The sequence below is a fragment of the Rhamphochromis sp. 'chilingali' genome (genome assembly GCF_963969265.1).
Source record: "Rhamphochromis sp. 'chilingali' genome assembly, chromosome: 15".
Classification (NCBI taxonomy): domain Eukaryota; kingdom Metazoa; phylum Chordata; class Actinopteri; order Cichliformes; family Cichlidae; genus Rhamphochromis; species Rhamphochromis sp. 'chilingali'.
In genome coordinates, this window is record NC_137942.1 from 17,780,942 (window position 1) to 17,799,879 (window position 18,938).

Consider the following 18,938-nt stretch of genomic DNA (forward strand, 5'->3'; position numbering starts at 1 on the left):
AATGCAGATAACACAGCTTATCACTAACCTTATAACTGCCTGCCCGGACTCACCTACGAAAGGTCATTACCAGCATTAAGAAGCTGGGTTTGTCTTTTGCTATCCACGAACATGCTACCCCCACTAATGTCTCCACTTGAATCTGTGAAGAATCAGTGCAGCTTTGCCCTGTACTCTTACAGTTTGAGTTCGTAAAGGCCACCATTGGTTCAGTACACCTACACATCACCATCAGGCAAAACAAAAAAACAAGATGGCCACTGGTATTTAAAGGGTTAAAACGAAAAAGGAAATGGAAAAGTGCACATATCGCTCTCCCCATGCAGTGAGGATCATGTGTGGTGATGCTGACTGAACTATGCTGCACCCATGCGAGGTCAGCAGGGCGATAAGGAGCATTTAATGAGATAACCGCTTTTCTAAACCTAAAAACAAAAGGGAAAACATCGCTGTGCGCGTGCACGTGCATCTGCCTGCCTCTTTAACGCGCATTGTGACTCTCCCGCCCTTGCCCAGACTGCGCTTTCAACCTCGTGACTACTCGCTGTCCACTCAACGCTCGTTGAGGTGGACGCGCACGGGCGCGTGGCCGCGCACGTTCAGTTGCAATAGACTAAACGGGCACGTGTACGTGCGCGTACTCGTGTTCTTTGTGTGGCAGTGTAGAGAAGCGCCAAAAGAGTGACCATGGCTGATGAAAAACCAAAGGTGAGTGTCTTCACAGTGGATTGAAATGCCAGTTTACTCCGCTTGATTTTTTTGACACATGCGTGTGTAAAAATACGGTCATTTCCGCATGTTCCGCTGTGCCTTTTTGCAAAGTTACAAGCTGAAATTCAACTACTAGCTGTACCTACTTTGATAGACCGGAAGGTTTGTGAACGCGCATCCAATGGCGCGCGGACCTCTTTCTGCTTGATAACACACAGCCAACCAGCTGGTGTCATCCCCACTGCATGCCTCATTTCGCCAGTGTGTGTGTGTGTGTGTGTGTGTGTGTGTGTGTTTTTGCGTGCTTCCATGTGTGAATGGCTTGTGCCACTGTGGGAGAGTGTACCGGTGAAAATCTGTTGGTGCCACTGAAACTCTATGAATCATCACTGTGGTGATCTCGGTCTGCAGGCGAAGCGAAAAGGGGGGACTTAAGATTTAAATTTTGTTTAAATCTGAGAAATAGTTTGTATACAGTATTGTGCAAAAGTCTTGAGCCATCCCTCAGTACTCTCTGTTTTGCCTACTCAGTGGTTATAAGCAAGTTTTCCAGGTCTTTCGTGTTTTTGCCTATTTAGAAAACACATTTCTTTAACTGACTTTTTTATGCCACAAAAGGCTTAAATTGTATTTTTGCACCAACAAAGTGATTCCCAAAGAGAGACCTAGCATATCTCAGGACTGTGTGCAGTGTCCTTAAATTTTAGGAAATTGGACAAGTGGAGGACAAAAAAGATTATAGACTTTAAGATGAACAGATGATCAGCATCTGAAATTCATGCCCATAAGAAATGGGAAAAATTCGGCAAAGACCTGACACAGGACCTGAGGCATGCACCTGGACGTTCAGATGATCCATGTACTGTCCTCTGAAGCCTCATCAGAAATGGCTGTCAAGAAGCCATTTTCAAGGAAGAGGAACATGAGGAGAAAAAGCTGAGGTATCAAAATTAGACAAGAACTGGAGTGATGAGTTGAGATTTATAATTTTTTGGGTTTAAATTATCTATATGTACAGAGGAAGTCAAGAGAGCGATACAGCAGTGAGTGTCTACATCCATCTGTCAAACACAGTGGAGGCTCTGTCATGGTTTCGGTCTGCATTTCAGCCAATGGTGTTGGGGATCTTGTCACAGCTGATGGAAACACAGAAAAGTACCGATTTTGATCCATCGTGTAATATCATCTGGCAAGCATCTGATTGGCAAAAGGCTCATTTTCGAGCACAGTAAGTGCTTTTACTACACTGCCAGTGCAGTAAAAGCACACCTTGGATTAAAAAAAAACAAAAAAAAACAGTGGGACACAATGTCAGTGATGGATTGGTCTCCCCAGAACCTGGACCTCACCATTATTGAAATAGTGTTGCATCATGTTGAAGGAGATAAGACCAAAAAGCAGTCAACATCCAAAGACGAGCTTTGAATGTCCTTCAAGAACCTTGGAGAACTGCTCAGACTACTTAAAGAAATTACAAGAAGGCTCTCCTTGGAGAGTTCAGGCTGTGTTGGAACAATAAAGTCTGGTCATATCAAACATTAATTTTCAAGCTCATACTGTATTCTCAAGTATGTTTGCATGTTTCAATAAATTGCTGCAACTATTTGCCATTATCCTAACAAAATCTAAGAAATGAGTGGTGGTTCAACACTTTTGCACAGCACTGTATATCTAAACAATTTCAAAATATGCAAATTCGCAAAAGTCCTGGGGAATTTTACACCTTTGGGCTCATCAACCTTCCTTTTATGGATGCTGACATATCTTTCTGGCAGTTACACATTGCGAAAGTGAAGTCAAACTCATAGCAGTGCTGCTTTTGTGCTGCTCAGTGTTTTCCTACTCTGTTTTGGCGATAATGACACGGCTGGGTTGATACTGACATTTGCCTGCTTTTTTCCTCCCAAAGAAAATTGATCAAGAATCAATAAAGAATTAGCACAAGTGATAATGTCATGGATATTAATAAGCTCTTGCCAATATCCTTCCCTAGCCACCTGGTGAGCTGTTTAAGTCTGAATTCATTATTTCATCACGCTACTGCAAAATTAAAAGGCCACCGGAGGCACTAAAGGGACTGAAATTACGCATGTAATAATAACAGAAAATACCGTGCAGAGCTTTCCCCCTGCAAACCTGTAACTACTGTGTTGTTCTGGTTAGTCAAAGTCATTTCTTTTGTTCCTTCACTGTGTTTCTATCTGTGCTTCTATCCCTCAGGAATCAGTGAAGACAGAAAACAATGAACACATAAACCTGAAGGTAGCGGGTCAGGATGGATCTGTAGTGCAGTTCAAGATCAAAAGACACACACCGCTCATCAAACTCATGAAGGCCTACTGCGAGAGACAGGTGATTATGGCCCTGAGGCATTACACTAACACTGATCATTTCCTGAGTGGGCATAGATCTTTATAAGCAGAGTGTAGCTACAGTTAAATAGACTTCTTGTTATTTTCTGTTCTCACCACATGAGGGGAACTCGACTTGAAGTATTATTTCCCCAGAAATATCTGTCGAGTGTTCCTCTGTACACCTCTGCTGCTAATCATATATACACTTGATGTAATTGATAGTTAGCTGTTGGATTGTATTCTAAATAACATGTTTAGATGTTATTAACAATAATCCTGCTTTCTTTTAATTGACCTTTTCCCTGCATCGCTGCACACCATTTACAAAAAGACACGGGTGTATAAAATTACATCTACTGGGAGAGTTGCCTACCCTCTGTGGAGCAAGGCTTGCAAGTGCTTACAGGTTATGCTGTTTTAACATCATAAGGAAATCATTACTGGAGTTACTTAATGTTTTAGAGGCCAGACTTTGAAGTTTGCACACAGTTAATCGTGTTTTACAACCGAATAGGATACAATTAAACCATTTACTTTCAATTCTTTGACACTTTTCACACATGCATGTAATGACTGCAGATTATATGTTTGTATTCTAGATGCCAAAACAAGCAGTTATGCCAGGGCATCTTAAAAATCCCATTTACCATAAAATATATGCAGGCATTTTAAAAAGGTTTTCATAGGACTCTGTGCGATCCTCTGGAAAACTAAGTACACCTTTACTACTTCAATAGGGATCAAGGGGACAAGTAGCAGCCAGGTGTTACTAATCAACTTGTATTTGATTAACTGATTATCAGCGCGTGTGAGCACCTCTATACAAGCAGAAATTTGTAGGTTGTAGATCTGGAGTATTCAGCTGTGTGGTAACACAATGCCACAATCCCAGAAGTGGATCTACAGGCAAGTTCAGGTCAAGGTCAAACCTTGCAGTCCTGAGAGAAATAGCAAAATGACCCAAGAGCCTCAGTTAGGATGTTAAATGTTAGAAAAAGACTGAACAAGTGTGACTTGTTTGGAAGGGTTACCAGGTTCTAAAAAGAACAACGCAGCACAGCTTCAATTTGCAAAGTTGCTTCTGCACAAACAACAAGACATGTAGAACAATGTCCTTTGGACAGAGGAGAGCAAAGAAGAGGTTTTTGGCCGTAATGAACAGAGACGTTTGGTGAGAACCGAACACAGCATATCGGTACAAACACCTCATACCAACTATTAAGCACGGAGGTGGAGGGGTCATGATTTGGGTTTGTTTTTAAGCCACAGAGCCACAGGCCGTTTGTCTGACAGCTAAAGCTTGGCCAAAATTAAATCCCGCAACAGGACAGTGATCCCAAGCACGTCAGCAACTGTACAACAGAATGACTGAAAAAGAAAAGACTCAAGGTGTTGCAATGACCCACTCAAAGTCCAGACCTCAGCCTGGTTTAAATGCTGTGGCAGGATAAACAAATGCTTGCAAGCCTCAGTCACCTGGTAAATACTGATAAAAGTTATACAGAATATGATTTAGTTGGTTCTACAAGCTTGAATCATGGGGTGTTCTTATTAGTTAAATCGAATATTCCACTTGTTTGTAGAAATTTACTGTTAGGCCAAATGTATGTGTGTTGGACAGAGAACATACTTAGCTGTCCTCGAGTCTCAAATACTTTAATCACATTTAACAGACACATCACGTGCTAAACGATCCGTCCATCCATCCATCAGACAGTAACTCATCACGGCTGTTGTTTCACTTTTCCTTGAAAAAGTTTCCGTTGCAGTTCTTCTCTTCCTCCTCAAATGCAGTTAGGGTCTACAGCTTTAATGCAAATACCTACTTGATAGCATAGCTTTAACATTTTACGTGGTTCTTGCATCCTTTAAATGAACCTCCCTTATCGTCATCTGTGATTTCACAGTAATCGCAGAAGACATCTAATCTTTTCCTCCTGCTGTTATGGATTAGCTCAGATTTTAAGCTGTTCTCTGCCAAGCTACTTGCTGTAATGGAATGCAGGAATTTTGACTTTTGTATGAATTAGCACTGCACTGAGCATCACTCTGGTTCTCTATTAATTGCAGCTGTGTTTGCATTGCTACAAAAGCAATTCCCAAGGTTTTCTAAAAGAGCTGTGCACAAAAGTAAAAGAAATATGTAATAGAACACGAGGTCTGAGATCCTTTTTATTTGAAAGTCAAATAAGGGTTCAACTCTGTGGAAGAATGGAAACCCAATCACGGTGTTATCTGTTCCTTGGACTCCCATCAGGGTAAAAGAGATGTTTGTCATACAGCTCTTTTTTTCTAAAGTACAGCCAGAACCAGATGGTTATCATTATTTCTTCATTTCTGCTTCACAGCAAGACATGTTTTTTTTCTATGTCTCTCAAACCTCAGCTGCCTTATCTTTAGCATGAGTATATTATTGTCTGCATTTTTATTTTGTACACGTTAGCCTATACAGAGCTTCACATGAGATTAACAACAAGATTTTACACGTTTCTCTTTTCAGGGACTGTCAATGAGGCAAATCAGGTTCAGATTTGACGGGCAGCCAATAAACGAGACAGACACACCAGCACAGGTGAGGCCGTGTCAATAAGTTAAACATACTTCATGCACTTCCCATGATGATATTGTGTGTGTGTGTATATATATTTATTTATTTATATTTCTTCATACATTCTTATATAGTTCTATACTGTGTATTGTGTATTTTGTTGTAGTTATTTTATTTTCAACTTTAATTTATATATTTTATCTTATTCTTTCCCAGTTAAATTTACCCTTCATTCTAATTTGTGTTGTACAGTTATTTCATTTTTTATATTTTATATTCTTATATTTTATTCCTTCCTAGTTAAATTTACACTTTTTAATTTTTCATATTTATTTCCTATCTTATTCATAGCCCTTTCCTTTTTTTTTTCTTTAGGTCACGAGCAGTTGTCTAAGCATTTCACTGCATATCGTACTGTGTATGACTGTGTACGTGACAAATAAAAATTTGAATTTGAAATTTGAATGATTAGTGCTTGTGATAACAGTATTTCTTAATAACTGGGCATTAAGGGGTTCTCCAGGCTGAAAGATGTTCGTTCAAAGTCACAGTGCTGCCATGAGGAGCCTCGGGTTGTCACAACAAGCTAATTTTAAGTTGTTTTTGAATATGTCGCTGTGCAGATGCCAGTTGTATTCACTGCAGTTTGTGGCTGGAGTAACCACAACTTGCATGTTATTGCAGTGCCATCCAACCTTGTCCACAGTGCAGCCTTCAAAGCCAAATACAGTGCGTCATTTTATTGTCACAGTGGTGCTATTTTGTGTATGCAAATGGGAAGTTTTTCATTTGTACAGGGCATACTGTCACCCTCTAGGTCAACAAATTAGCATCCTCCTTTTCCTCTTTGCAGTACAGATATTTTCCCTCATATCACTTTTTGCATAAATTACTCAAACGTTATGAAATTCATGGGCTTATATGTTTTTTTTTGTTTTTTTCCCCCTTAACAGTTGGAAATGGAAGATGAAGATACGATCGATGTGTTTCAACAACAGACGGGCGGACGGATTTAATCGGCCACGTGCATCACCACTTTCTTCCTGGACACCACCAACTTTCCTGGCCTCTGAGGCACACAGCGCCTGCTTCTTCGCAGCTCGTCTCAACAGAATTCCACGCAGAAGAAGTTTCCCGTTTCTCTGCTACACATAACTGCTGTATATTTTCATTCGCGCCCCTTTTACTTTTCTGTCTTTGTACATAAGCCACATCCACGTCACCCTGAGTTCAGATTTTGTTTTTCCATGCTGTATTGTGATAAGTGTTAAGGACTTCCCTTCCAGACTGTTAGGACTGGTGATAGAGTGAGCATTAAGTAAAACTGACTTTATTGATCAAAATCTGCTCAGCTGATCTTGGTCGGTGGCCAGCAAATCTGTTCTTAAAGTGTACAATTTTTGGAACTGGCTGTCACTTAGTGAACCATATGCCAAGTATGGGGATCACGGGATATGCTGACATTTGGGTTCTGTCATATTCACAAAACATATTTGATTTTTTACATTTTTTAAAAATAGTACTGGATGTGTAGAGGAATGTTCTGAGAAATCGTTTTTGCTAGGCCACTTCAAATTTTGGGAAGCCCTAAGAGATGTTCCAGCAAAATAAACATCTGTATTGTCTATTAAGATGCTTGTTGAAATAAAGCTATTGTCTTTTTCCAAACTTTCATCATATTTTTCTATTATTTAACAATATAATTGTGTGTGTGTGTTCTGCATGTTTGTTGCACTTAAATGTTTCAAATCATTCAGATTTTTTAAAAATTATTTCTTTCATTATGAGAACAAAGTTATCCAAACCTTTACTGCCCTGTGTGAAGAAGTAATTGACCCCTACACCTAATAAACGGTTGAGCCACCAGTGACGACAAGAACTGCAATCAAATGTTTGCATAAAGTAGCGATCGACTTTGACTAGCCCACACCAAAACCTTCATTTTGTGTTTTTAAGCTATTCAGAGGAGGACTTGCTGGTGCGTTTACATTGTCCAAAACAAAACGAGTTTCATGGCACAAACTGATGGTTTTGCAGGATTTTCTGGTAGAGCAGATTTTTTTTCATAAGGATTTTTATTCATCTTTAGGCATGAAAAAAAAAGTTTTTTGAACTTCATTTTTTAAACATGTACTTTTCAAAGAGTTTGTTACACGTCCACTTAGGTGGACAACAGGTTTTGACTTATGAGTTTGGTATGGAGTGACACATCAGTGCGCAATGAGGTGGTTTATGTGCAAACATACCATCAACACTGACAAAAATACAAGAAAACAGCCTTTGAATACCTGTTCACTGTGGTGACCACTATGCGTGAAAGGGTTAAAGCAGCAAAGCAGCCACCATTGTTGGTAGATGTTATTTTAAAAAACAAAAAACAAAAACCTCCATCAGTCCAGAGGATATGTTCTCAAATCTTGAGATGTTTTTGGCAAATGTGAGAGGAGCCTTTGTGGCTTGGAAGTTAAGAAAGAAGTTTTAAAGTATACCAATTTTCTAACTTTATTCTTTAAAATAATTTTGCAGATTGCCGCAATCAGCGCTATTAAATGAAAACGGGGGGGAAAGAGCCCTCGGGGTTGTGGTCTTTTCTGTCCGATCCCTCACAGGAACCCGAGACCTGCCACCAACAAGATATCCGACTGCTAAAGTTCTGTCCAATGAGAGGCGAGTTCTGTACCGTTCTGTCCAATCACAACGTGTCTAATACTGGTGGGTTGGGTCTGGTGGGCTGGCACCGCAGAACCAGCGGATCTGTTCTTCGTTATGTTTTTCAGTGTCGGGTGGAGTCTACATCCCGTCGCATCCCTGCGGGCAAGGAGGAGGATTTATCCCCCCCACCATTACTTTTTTAATTGACTGTTTCTTACTGGCAGACATCGAAATACTCCAAAAAAGATGACGACGACAACCACCTTTCAAGGAGTGGAGCCTGGTGCTAAAAGTAGTTCCAGGTAAAAAGGAGCCGAAAGCCTTTTCACGGAGGAACAAAAGAAGTAGGATGCGGGCAAAGCCTCTCAGCTAGCAAACGCCTCTTTTATTCGTTTTTGCTCAAAGACAGCTTGCTACAGAATATCACAGGCTGTGTTAGCCCGGTGGTGGTTGGCGAGGGATTTTTCTGGATTTAGCTAAACTGTCACATAATCTAGCTAATTAAGATAATCTTATTGGGTGTCTGATGCACCATACCCTTTAGCTACACGAAGTTAGTGAGGTTAGCATGCCTGGGTTTCGGAAACAAACTGCTCGACAGGATCTTTTCCACATTTCTGTTTAAGGAGAAGTGGACAAAGCTGCCTAAGCCTAACGTCAGCTCCCCGCTGGCTGCTCTAGACTGCGAAATAACTTTTTTTAATAGTTCAAGTCACCACTTTTTTTCTTTCTTTCCTTCTATGGAAGGAAAGAGTTGTGAGTGTGCTGCTCTTGGAGTTAACGTCTTGTTAACTTGTTCTATTTTGTTGCATTTTATCTAACAAAACAAAAAGAAAGAAAGAAAGAAAAGAAACGATAGAGTCCATTTGATTGCTTACAGGAAAGGTCCCAGACTAGACCGCGGTCTGCTTATGTCATCATCTCTTGAATTTTGGTTCAAGGAAGTTTTAGGGAAACTCATTAAGCGGGGTCGCGAGCCTGATGCCCGGTTTTACACTCAGTTTAAGAGTCATCCTCCAAGCATGCGCTGAGTCTTTTCCTGTAAGTGATGATATGTCGGCTTCGTGCATTCCTCCCTTTTTTCCTTTTTTCTTACAGGGAAGAGTGCAAACCTTAAAATTATGGCCGCCTTTATAACGAGGCATGATTTCAGGGCGTGCTAGAGATTTTTATACTGCCACTGTTAGCCCTTGCTGAGTCTGAGTGAGCATGTCAAATGTCGGTCAGTCCGCATGCTGCTTTCGGATGATGCAGGGGGCTTGGGTGGGGGCTCTGAGCTAGCTAAGCCTGTAAATCTTTCCTTAGCTCTTCTGCCTTTTCCCCCTTAAAGCCCCCTTTAGCGAGCTGCTGGTCATTTCTGCTTCTGGACGACCAAGTAGATCAGTAGAGCAGCAGCTTGAATTAGGCTAAAATCAAAGGCCTCCTATCCTGCCTTATCAGACATGCCATCTTTGGCTCTGGACCTTAGCAGTATCTTACCCAGCTTCACCTGCCTTAAAGTGGCCTAAGGCTTCCAAACATGACTGCCATTTCACTCATGTTATTTGCAGGTTCATTCTAGGGTGGGGTCTGCTGCCAGCCAGCTCAAAGCTTTCCCCCACCGTCGCAATCTGTGTGTGTATGTGGAAAGCATGAGCTCATCCTCTCTGGCCGGGAGGTGAAGTCTGGTTTAGGCATTATATGTTGTCACAGCCAAGAATTAAATGTGCAAATTCACGTTGTTGTATATTGGGCTGTGTGAGATGTTTGTTTTTTTTCCCCCCTCGTCTTGGTTGCTTTCTTTGTAGCTGTGCTTCAAGAGCAGAGTTGTTTTTTTTTTTTTTACTCCCATCTGCCTGCCTGGCCCTCGGACAGCTGCTCGGTGTGTCAGCTGGTGACTTTAGGGGGCTCCAGGAGAGGAGAGTTTGATGGTGGAAAGAAAAGAAAAAAAAAAAGAGGGAGGGGTCCAGCAGTGGCTCTGCAAGCACCTCGGTGTCTGTCGTCCACCCCAGCTGCCCTTGAGCACAGCGAGGAGAAAAAGGGTTTCCCTACTCGCTGTTGAATTCCTTTTGTTTGGTTCATGGTGGAAGAAAGTCTGTGGAAAGTAGGCTTTGTTTGTCATCTGTGTATCTGGATCCTGGCTTTCTGTGCTGTTCTAGAACAGTCCCAATATTACATGACCTATATTTAGCGTAAACCTCAGACCTTTCACTTCCATTGTGCGATTGTGACCAAAATAAACGTCAGATTTGATGAATAAATGCGATAATTGTGTAATTATTCCCCCTAGAAGCAGACACAAGCCCTCATATGTCACTGCAAAGGAATCTGCGCTGAAGAGAGGCAGCAGCTAGCCAGCTAACTCTGTGATTATATGCGACTGGAGTCAGCTGCAGGGCAGAGATTGGGACTGTCTGTCTGACAGGCTGACAGCCGGGGCTTAGAGAGTGGGGGGGACCTTGCTGGTATCTCATGTTTTTTAGTTTTTTTTTCCTTTCTTTCTTGTGTGGTATGTTTATAAAAGATTTAGGGTGGAGTAGAGAGAAGGTTGCATGTAGCTTGGGGCTACCTCATGTTTTATTTCACTATTGATTTTATCTTCTTTTTTCTTTTTTTTCCTATTTTTGCGCTGTGCATCTGATCAGTGGTGTGTGACGTGAAGGCCTTGTGTTGCAGTTTGAAGCGAGAGGTTATGGAGCGGCGGCGGGGGGGGAGGGAGATAGGAGCATGGTAGACGGGGTGTCATTCCAGCTGACGTCAAAATTGTCATTTTGTTGCTTCTAAGGGTACTACGACCGCCGGGTGGGGACTCCAGCTTCTCCTTTGGCACAGATGACAACACAACGCCCCAGCGCAAGAACAAGATGGCCTCCAGCATCTTTGCAGAACCTGATGACCCTCACGCTCATCGGAGGAACAATCCACCTAGTAATTCACTCTAACATTTATTTCTTGATTGATGGAATTTCCATGTGACTGTATCAGAGCTGAAATCAAGGTTTACAGGTTTGATTTACACGAAACTGTGGTTTTACATCAGGGAGCTTCTATAAACACACACGAAGAGCAAGTTCTATCTTGCAAAAGCAGACAGATCTACCAGAAGCCTTAAGTAAGCAAAAAAAACCAAAAAACCCCACACACCATGGAAGTAATTGTTCTAACTTAAGCTAGGAACAGATAGAGATCCCAAATTTTTCCGTTTGGGTTGTCAGAAAGAGCATCCCACAAGAGTAATAGCACAGAAAAAGAGAAAAATCCCCAGAGTACTACGTAAGGGTAATTCAAAGTGAGGGTTTGTTAAATGGGGCTGAGGATCAGTCCTCTATGGAAAGAAATGCGTCAGTTAAAAATGTGTCAGTGGGTGAAATTAGCGGCCCTCTGCAGCCACAGAGGACATCTTATTTTGAGTGTGCAAGAAGACGCAGAAAAATGCAGCCGGGGCCACGAGACCTGTGAGTGGCACTGTGAGTTTTCAAGGTCACCGCAAACAGCCAGAGGAAGTAGGTGAAATATTAATGTGGCCTGACAGTGCCAGGCAAGGTTTGGATCTTTTATTATGCATTGGCTTCACTGATTGTAATTAAAGATGGTCCAGTTAGTCAGTGATTTAATACATTGCATAAAGGGGGAAAAAATTCGAGCTCTGTGGCATTTCTGCAGATTTGCTTTTTAGCTCAGGGCCTCACAAGCCTGAGATCACATGTTTTCACACTGGGCACTTTGTGGAAAACTGTTTACATGGCGTATCAGATTTTCTGGGTGAGTGTGGACGATGAAGAATTTGGCCTAAAATCGTTACATCAGCCTCTGACCTCTGCAGCCAGCAGCTGCTTACAGCAAAGCCTTTTCCTGCTTGCATTGTTTCACTCTGGGTCAAGTTGAGGAGAGCCTACCACAGCTGTCCCACTTTAACGGATGCAACTGGATGAGGAGGATATAAAGTTCTGCTTGAATGACCAAGGTTAATAACAATCTAAAGCCTTATAAGCATTGTGCGATCTATTATGTGGCCTGTGTTTGAACCCATGCTGCAGATGAACGGGTTTCATTGTTTGCTTTGGCGTGCAGCCCTGTGTACATTTTTTTTGTTTTTTTTGTTTTGTTAAGATCAAATACACCTTTTCATGTCTCAACCATCAAGAGCCACTTTGTAAAGTATTTTTTGCCTTTGGGCAATTTATAAGTTTAGCTATGATAGCACAGTCTCAAACGACCTTAGAAACATTTGACAAAATAAGAGCACAGAAAACAAGCATGAATTAGCTGCTATAAGCGTTACTTTAAACAAGAGATGGTGGCGCCACAGTTTTCAGAAAACAAAATAAATGGAGCGCTGTCCTCATGGCTAAAACTAGGAGGTGGGAGGGCGGTGGGGGTTTTCCCAAGGTAGTCCTTTAATGCCTGAATCTGATTCCTCACTTTCATGGTGTGTCTTTTTACTAAGTGGCAAATGTAAGAAAAAAAATTAAACTTGTTTTTTTTTTAAAAAATGTAACTTATTTTTGTTTTAACTATACTTTGATGGTTTTCTTTTAAAGATTTGTCTTGTATTCTGTTTTACTGACATAGAAGCAGGTTGTTGTTCAGCCAGGATGTTCCCTAGGATTTTAAAGGGGACCTATTTTTCTAACATTCAGCAATATTCATTATTCTAATTCTTATTATTATTGGGGTTATACAAGAGAAATGATCATTATTTAACTTGTATTGGGGTTCGTTGAAGCCTCTGGGGTCATCCACTGTCTGAAAGTTCTGTTAGTTCCTTCCTCGTTTCCTTTAAGCTGCCTTTGTTCTGATTGGTTGGAACTTACAAATGGCAGGTGAGGCTTCTTGGCCCACAGCCAGAGCCATGTGTCTGAGATGACCATATTAGGTATGTTGGCTTTCTTTGAAGTCATAAAGAGCCAAGAGTTGAAGAAAAAAAAACAAAAAACTACTGACCTCATTATGGTCATGTTTATGTGAGAAAATAAGAAAATGTATGGCAAGTAAAATTTAATTTAAGGTTTAAAGATACCAAAGCTGTGGGTATGTGCAAGTAACCTCAGCTTCTGACCACATGAGTGCTTACATGAAATAAGAGGGGGAAAACGAAACTACCATCAGCCGCATGATTGCTGTTGCTGTCTCAAAGCTCAGTAGGCTCAGCGTTATAATATATTTATGCCATAGACCCAGGAGATCTATAAGGTTAAGTAGAAGCCTATAGCAATGACAACATAATGCATCTCTCTGGTCCATCAATCTACTTAAATCCTCTTCCGTTTCATATTTCTTGACTGTCCAGAGAATTTATCAGACTCCTTAATGTGGAGCCGGTAATGAAGACGCGCTTGTTGAGTGCTGAATCACTTCACTCTATTAACAACAATGGCCACTCCTCTTCTTCTTTGCTTTCCGTCGTTCTCCTCATGACAAAGACGGTCTGTCCCCTCCCTGGCCCTCGGGGTTTATAGCTGTTACCTTATGTGGCTTGAGCTAGCACAGCCTGCCTCCCCACAGTGGGCCAACACAGGATTTTTAAAGCTCTTTCTGCTAAAGGAGAGTGCAGGCGCTGCAGGGTTTTGTGAGTTTTGGCATTCAGGTTGTCTGCCTGGAAGCGTTCCACTTCGTTTCTGGGTCTGTTGCAGACGCTCAAACGGATTTAGTGATGTTTCCTGTTTAGTTCCCAATGATTTTTTTTTTCTTGTCTTGTGTTATTTGAGCCTCTAATCAAGCTGATGTTTTATCAGTGAATCTGAGAAATCTGAGAAAATGAGTATTGTGATGAGCATGGTAGATTGGTGGGGCTAGAGAGATTTGGGTCTGGGGTGGCTTTGTCACTAATTGGATTAGTGTCCATATGGTATGACTGTGCTGCTCTGGAGCCTTACTCATGTTTTGCCATTTGGGTTTCCTGTTAAGCTTCAGTGTAATCTTCTGACCAAAAAAGAGGAGCGAAAAAACCCCAAACAATTAAAGGGCCATGAGTGTTAGAGTGTTAGCTTATTTTCTAAATAGTTTGAAAGCATATTTTTCTTGTCTATCCCTTATCTGCCTAGGCGGGGCGCCTACAGGAACCCTGTGCGGCGAGCCGTCGGCCCCGCTGAGGCGAGTACAGCAGCCTCTCCTCTTCCCCAAGAACCCTGAGCCGGAGCTGACCACCATCCACAACTCTGGGGCCGCCTTGGTCTGGAATCAGAGACGAGAGGTACCAGCCGTTCACCCTTTCAAGACTTTGTTTCCAAAACAGAGCCGCAGCCAAGTACCAGGCTGAAAAAAACACTGTCATAGATTAACTTTAATTCTAAACAGTTCAGTGGAAAAAGTCATTGGAGGGAAAGATGAGTTCACAACTGCTGCCAAGAGAGTTTTGTTAAGTCTGTGACAGAGAACAACGAAGCACGGCATCCCAGAGAGCGAGAGATGAGAGCCGCGAATCATTCGCTTCACTTTATCTAAAAAGTCACAAGATCTGCTCTCATTCTTTATTCATTTTTGTAACTTTATTTCTTTCAAGCTGTTTTTATGTGTAATTAACAGAAATGGTAAGATTGCATTAACTCGATCAGTGTAACTTGGGTCCAAAAAACCAGTTTCCAGTGGTTAGGACTGGCATTGAGCCAGCTTGTCCCCAGCGTGCTGCCGAGCTGTTAATACATTGGTGGAAACCCTGGTGTTTATCGTCTGTTTGAAACAGACCCAGGATATGTTGTTGGGTAGATATCCTCCACTGACATTTGTAATCCCTTTTAATGTGTGAATGAGGCGGCCCTCGTTTTGTCGACATGGGTAGAATCCAAATAAAGACAGGCAGAGAAAACACAACGGCCGACTCCACCTGCCAACCTAGAAACATATCACTAGGGTCAAAAATCACAGCAGTGCTGTCATTAATCATTCGCAATTACAAGTGCTTGCACAAAAGTTCCTGTATATGCAACTGCCTTGTGGATGTTCAGTATTATTTTCCTGGCAGCATTCCTTTTCTTTTTTGGGTTTGTGGTTGTATATAAAACGCTTCTTCTCAAACGAAGAAACGTTCGCAGAGGAGCCAGGTCGGGGAGAGATGTGACATTCCTGTCTTGTGTTTTCATTGCAGGTTGAGAACGGCCAAGAACAAGGAAATGATGGTAAGTGTCTTGAGCACTTGGGTGTTTTTATAAAAAGGCTTTCAGGTTTCTGTCACAGTCTGACTATGTCTAAACAGAACTGCATGACTTGGTCGTGAGAAGCTCCTCGGTATAGCTCTAGAACAGATCCGTTAATTTCACTCTCCCCTCTGCAAAGATCAGATTATGGCGACTGATCTGGTCTGGTATGCTGCTGCTGGCATACAGTTTTGTTTTGGGTTTTTTTAAGCATGGAGTACACATGTTCTCCCTTTCTGAGTCAACACAACGTGGGCTCTTTGATGTGGTTTTTCCTTGTCATGATGGTATGTCGGTGTGTAGTCGAGCAGCTGTTGTTTGATAGCAAGCTCCACTGAGTATGAAAAGCTTTTTATTAACCTCCAGGTGCATGTTTGCAGCAGAATTCCTGGCTCCACAGCTAATGGGAAGGTTCGACCGCATACCATAATGAAAATTAAATCAAAGCTCACTTTCTGCACGGCCTTTGAATGACTGGAATGCACGTGCGTTTGTGTGTGCGCACTTTGAAGTGTGTTGTGTATAAATATTCGCAATTACATGCCATCAAAAACTTTTCAAGCACTTAAGCCAGTTCATTACTGCCCTCTAAGTTAGTTTCTTCTCCCAGCAGACGAGCCAGTAGTGCACACTTTTGATAAGACAAGGGCGAACAGAGATTAAATATATCAGCTTCTGGATCGACATTCAGCACACCTAATGTCTTTGATGTTGTCCCGAGTTAACGCTACAGGCCCTCCACACTGAGGGTTCAAACAGAGCACATTCAGCAGTTGAGTGTGTATTATACCTCTAAAAAAAAAAAAAGATTTCAAAATGTTCCAAAAAGGAACATGTTGCCCTCATTTCTAAGATTTAAATGAAAGGTCTCCATGCAATGTGCTAATGTTTTTGCACCAATTCAGGCGGTAATGGATAAAAAGACGGCGATGCTTTAATGCTGTGATTTTACTCATTTAAAGAGGGCTGCCCTCAACTACTCCGCTGAGCCCACAGAGCTGAAGTGTGGAGACTGTTTTTAGCCAGAATTTGCATAAAACCAGCTTTAACCCTTTCCATCTCAGCAGTGTTCAGTGCTGATAGATCCAGCTAGCTGATAAGTTTGCTCTGGCTCCAACCAGGAGGATCATATTTATGTGTTTGCATAATTGCTTAAGTGCAATACTTAAAAGAAGCGACACAGTTTGAAATCTTAGCCAACATTAAAAGTAAAAGGACAGAAGAATTATGTTTCTGCAGTGAATCTAGTTCAAGCCATTGGCAGCAGTTATACCTGTGCCTGTGTCATCACCAGTGTGTAGTTATGTTTCTTTGCACATTTCATGTCTGCAGTGTAGATTTAACACAGATGTATGAATTCATTATTATCCTTATTATTTTTATTGTTACCATTTTGCCTGCTTTGTCAAATTTTGATAGATGTCGATTTCCTGTCATAGGGCCCAGTTTTTCCAGTGATAGAAGGATGGGTTTTGTTTGTTTGTTTTTGTTGGGTTTGTTTTTTTGTTTGTTTGTTTGTTTGTTTGTTTGTTTTAGTTTTTCAGTCATCCAAAATAATCATTTACTACTGGAGAGTCCCCTCACTCGTATATTAAAAGTGGGGTCACCTTGAGCCAGTTATTGCTCCATAGTCTGTCTAAGATTGCTGACAGTAGTCCATATTTTGCTCTGGAGAGCCGCTGTGAGCTTGAGGTCCACTCCAAACTGCAACATCTGGAAAAACTGCAGAACAAAATAAGAGCCACATCACCCATTGTTGTGGTCTGCACAATAACACATTATCCCCCCTCTTTTTTTTGCTGTAGAGTATCCTGAAGATGTGCAAGATCAGCAAGAGGAGCAAGATCAGCAGCAGAAGGAGGTGCCACAGCCCTCCGACCCGTCGGGAGGTGCCAGCGCTGCTTCAGGCGGCCGAAGAAACCCCCCTGGTGGCAAGTCCAGCCTCATCCTGGGTTGAGACCAGTCAGTTTGTTTTTCTTTGGGTTTTTTTGTTTTGTTTTTTTGATGACAAATACCCCCAACCACCATTCTCTTCCTCCTCATCAACATCTCTGCTTCTCCCCCCCTCCTCCAACACCACCACCTTCTCCACCTCCTTCACATGCACTCATGCCGTCACGTCCATGGACCCCCGTGTCCTCTCCCTCCACCTGCAAACCTTTTGTTTTGATCCTTTTTTCTATTAAAAAAGAAAACTGTTGACAAAAGCACTTTATGTATCTCCCCTTTCCATTTCAGCCCATCCTGTAGCGCATTTCGCCTGCTGGGAAAGGCATGACGTTTAGCTTGTCCCTCATTCTCTCCCCTGGTGTAAATGGTAAAAAAAAAGATTAAAAAAAAAAAGATTTGATGCGTGGATTTCTAAATACAATAAAGATTCATATTAATTTGCTGTGGCTTGTTTTGTTTTTTCTTTATTGTTATCTTGTAATAGTAGTCTAGGATAAGATATAGAAAATGTAGACATGAAAGGATCTGCTAAGTCTCCATTTCAGTGCATAGTCTGAAAGCAAGGCGCTGAGTATTATTTATACTCATTGTAATGGAGCCTGAAGGCAGCAGCCACAGAGAGCAAAGAAAGGCTCTGGGTCTGGAAATCTGCCCAGCCGAAAAAAGGGAAAAAAATGACTATGGCTGCTGCCAGTTATGTCAAAAGAGAAACTGCACTATCTCTTCATGACATCATACACTGGATATTTGGCTGTGGTTACAGTGTGCTTGATTTAGGAGAGGTGTTTTTGCTCTGACTCTGACTTTTTAAAGCAAAAGTCTTTTTTCCCGAAAGGTGAAAAGTGATTCATACAAGACGTAATGTTACTTTTAGAACCCGGCCATTACCAGCACTGCTCAGAGATGGCTTTATTTGGTCTTAACCTGAGCACTTTAACTTCTTAAGCATCATTAGTAATACACAAAGCACAGAAGTAATTCTCTTAAAAAGCACTTGGGGGTTTTGTTAAACACATCAGACTTGTAAAATATCAGCTCCGCTCTTTTACTCCTGAATTAAATACCTCGCCTATTGTGTTCTGGTGAATTGCACCCACAGGGATTTAGATTTGCTGGAATGCTTTTTTTGGAAAATAAAGTTGCCTTCAACTCAATTAGAGGTAGCTTTACGCATTAAGTGGTTTGAAATTTACAGTTCTGTTGTATTTGAGAAGATGTTTGTGGTATACAGTAAAAATATACACGCAATGTAATAGAACTGGCTTCAAAGTGTTATTAACAGCAACTATGCAAGTACAGTTGCTTTTTCAGTGATTAGAAGTCCTCTCCTGGAATACAGGAAAACCTGTTTAGCTGCGCTTTAATGCAAATATCTAAAAGCCGTTCACTGGGTGAAAATACTGTTTGTACCAGATGTCAGACTGTTTCAGGATGACCAGAAGGAAGAAATAACTCCAAAAAAGGTCCCAACTCATTACGACCAAAGTACGCAGCTCAACCTTGAAGCAGGCAGGCTACAGCAGCAGAAGATCACTCTATGTGCCACTGAGGATACAATTCGCATGATATCAATAATATTTGGACAAGATCACAAAAATGTTGCCTGGTCTG

The 18,938-nt window shown here is 41.6% G+C and overlaps 2 protein-coding genes across 2 annotated transcripts; both read left to right on the plus strand.

The window, feature by feature from the left end:
- Positions 1-550: 550 nt before the first annotated feature.
- On the plus strand, positions 551-7,281 carry sumo2b (small ubiquitin like modifier 2b). Its single transcript, XM_080906157.1, has 4 exons — positions 551-708; positions 2,932-3,063; positions 5,566-5,637; positions 6,567-7,281. Exons 1-4 carry the CDS (start codon positions 688-690, stop codon positions 6,627-6,629), a joined length of 288 nt encoding a protein of 95 aa, XP_080762283.1. The 5' UTR covers positions 551-687; the 3' UTR covers positions 6,630-7,281.
- Positions 7,282-8,376: 1,095 nt separating this feature from the next.
- Positions 8,377-17,769, plus strand: LOC308412121 (jupiter microtubule associated homolog 1-like). Its single transcript, XM_080906232.1, has 5 exons — positions 8,377-8,567; positions 11,030-11,172; positions 14,289-14,437; positions 15,329-15,359; positions 17,183-17,769. The coding sequence occupies exons 1-5, from the start codon at positions 8,512-8,514 to the stop codon at positions 17,332-17,334; spliced, it is 531 nt and encodes a 176-aa protein (XP_080762358.1). The 5' UTR covers positions 8,377-8,511; the 3' UTR covers positions 17,335-17,769.
- Positions 17,770-18,938: the final 1,169 nt, after the last annotated feature.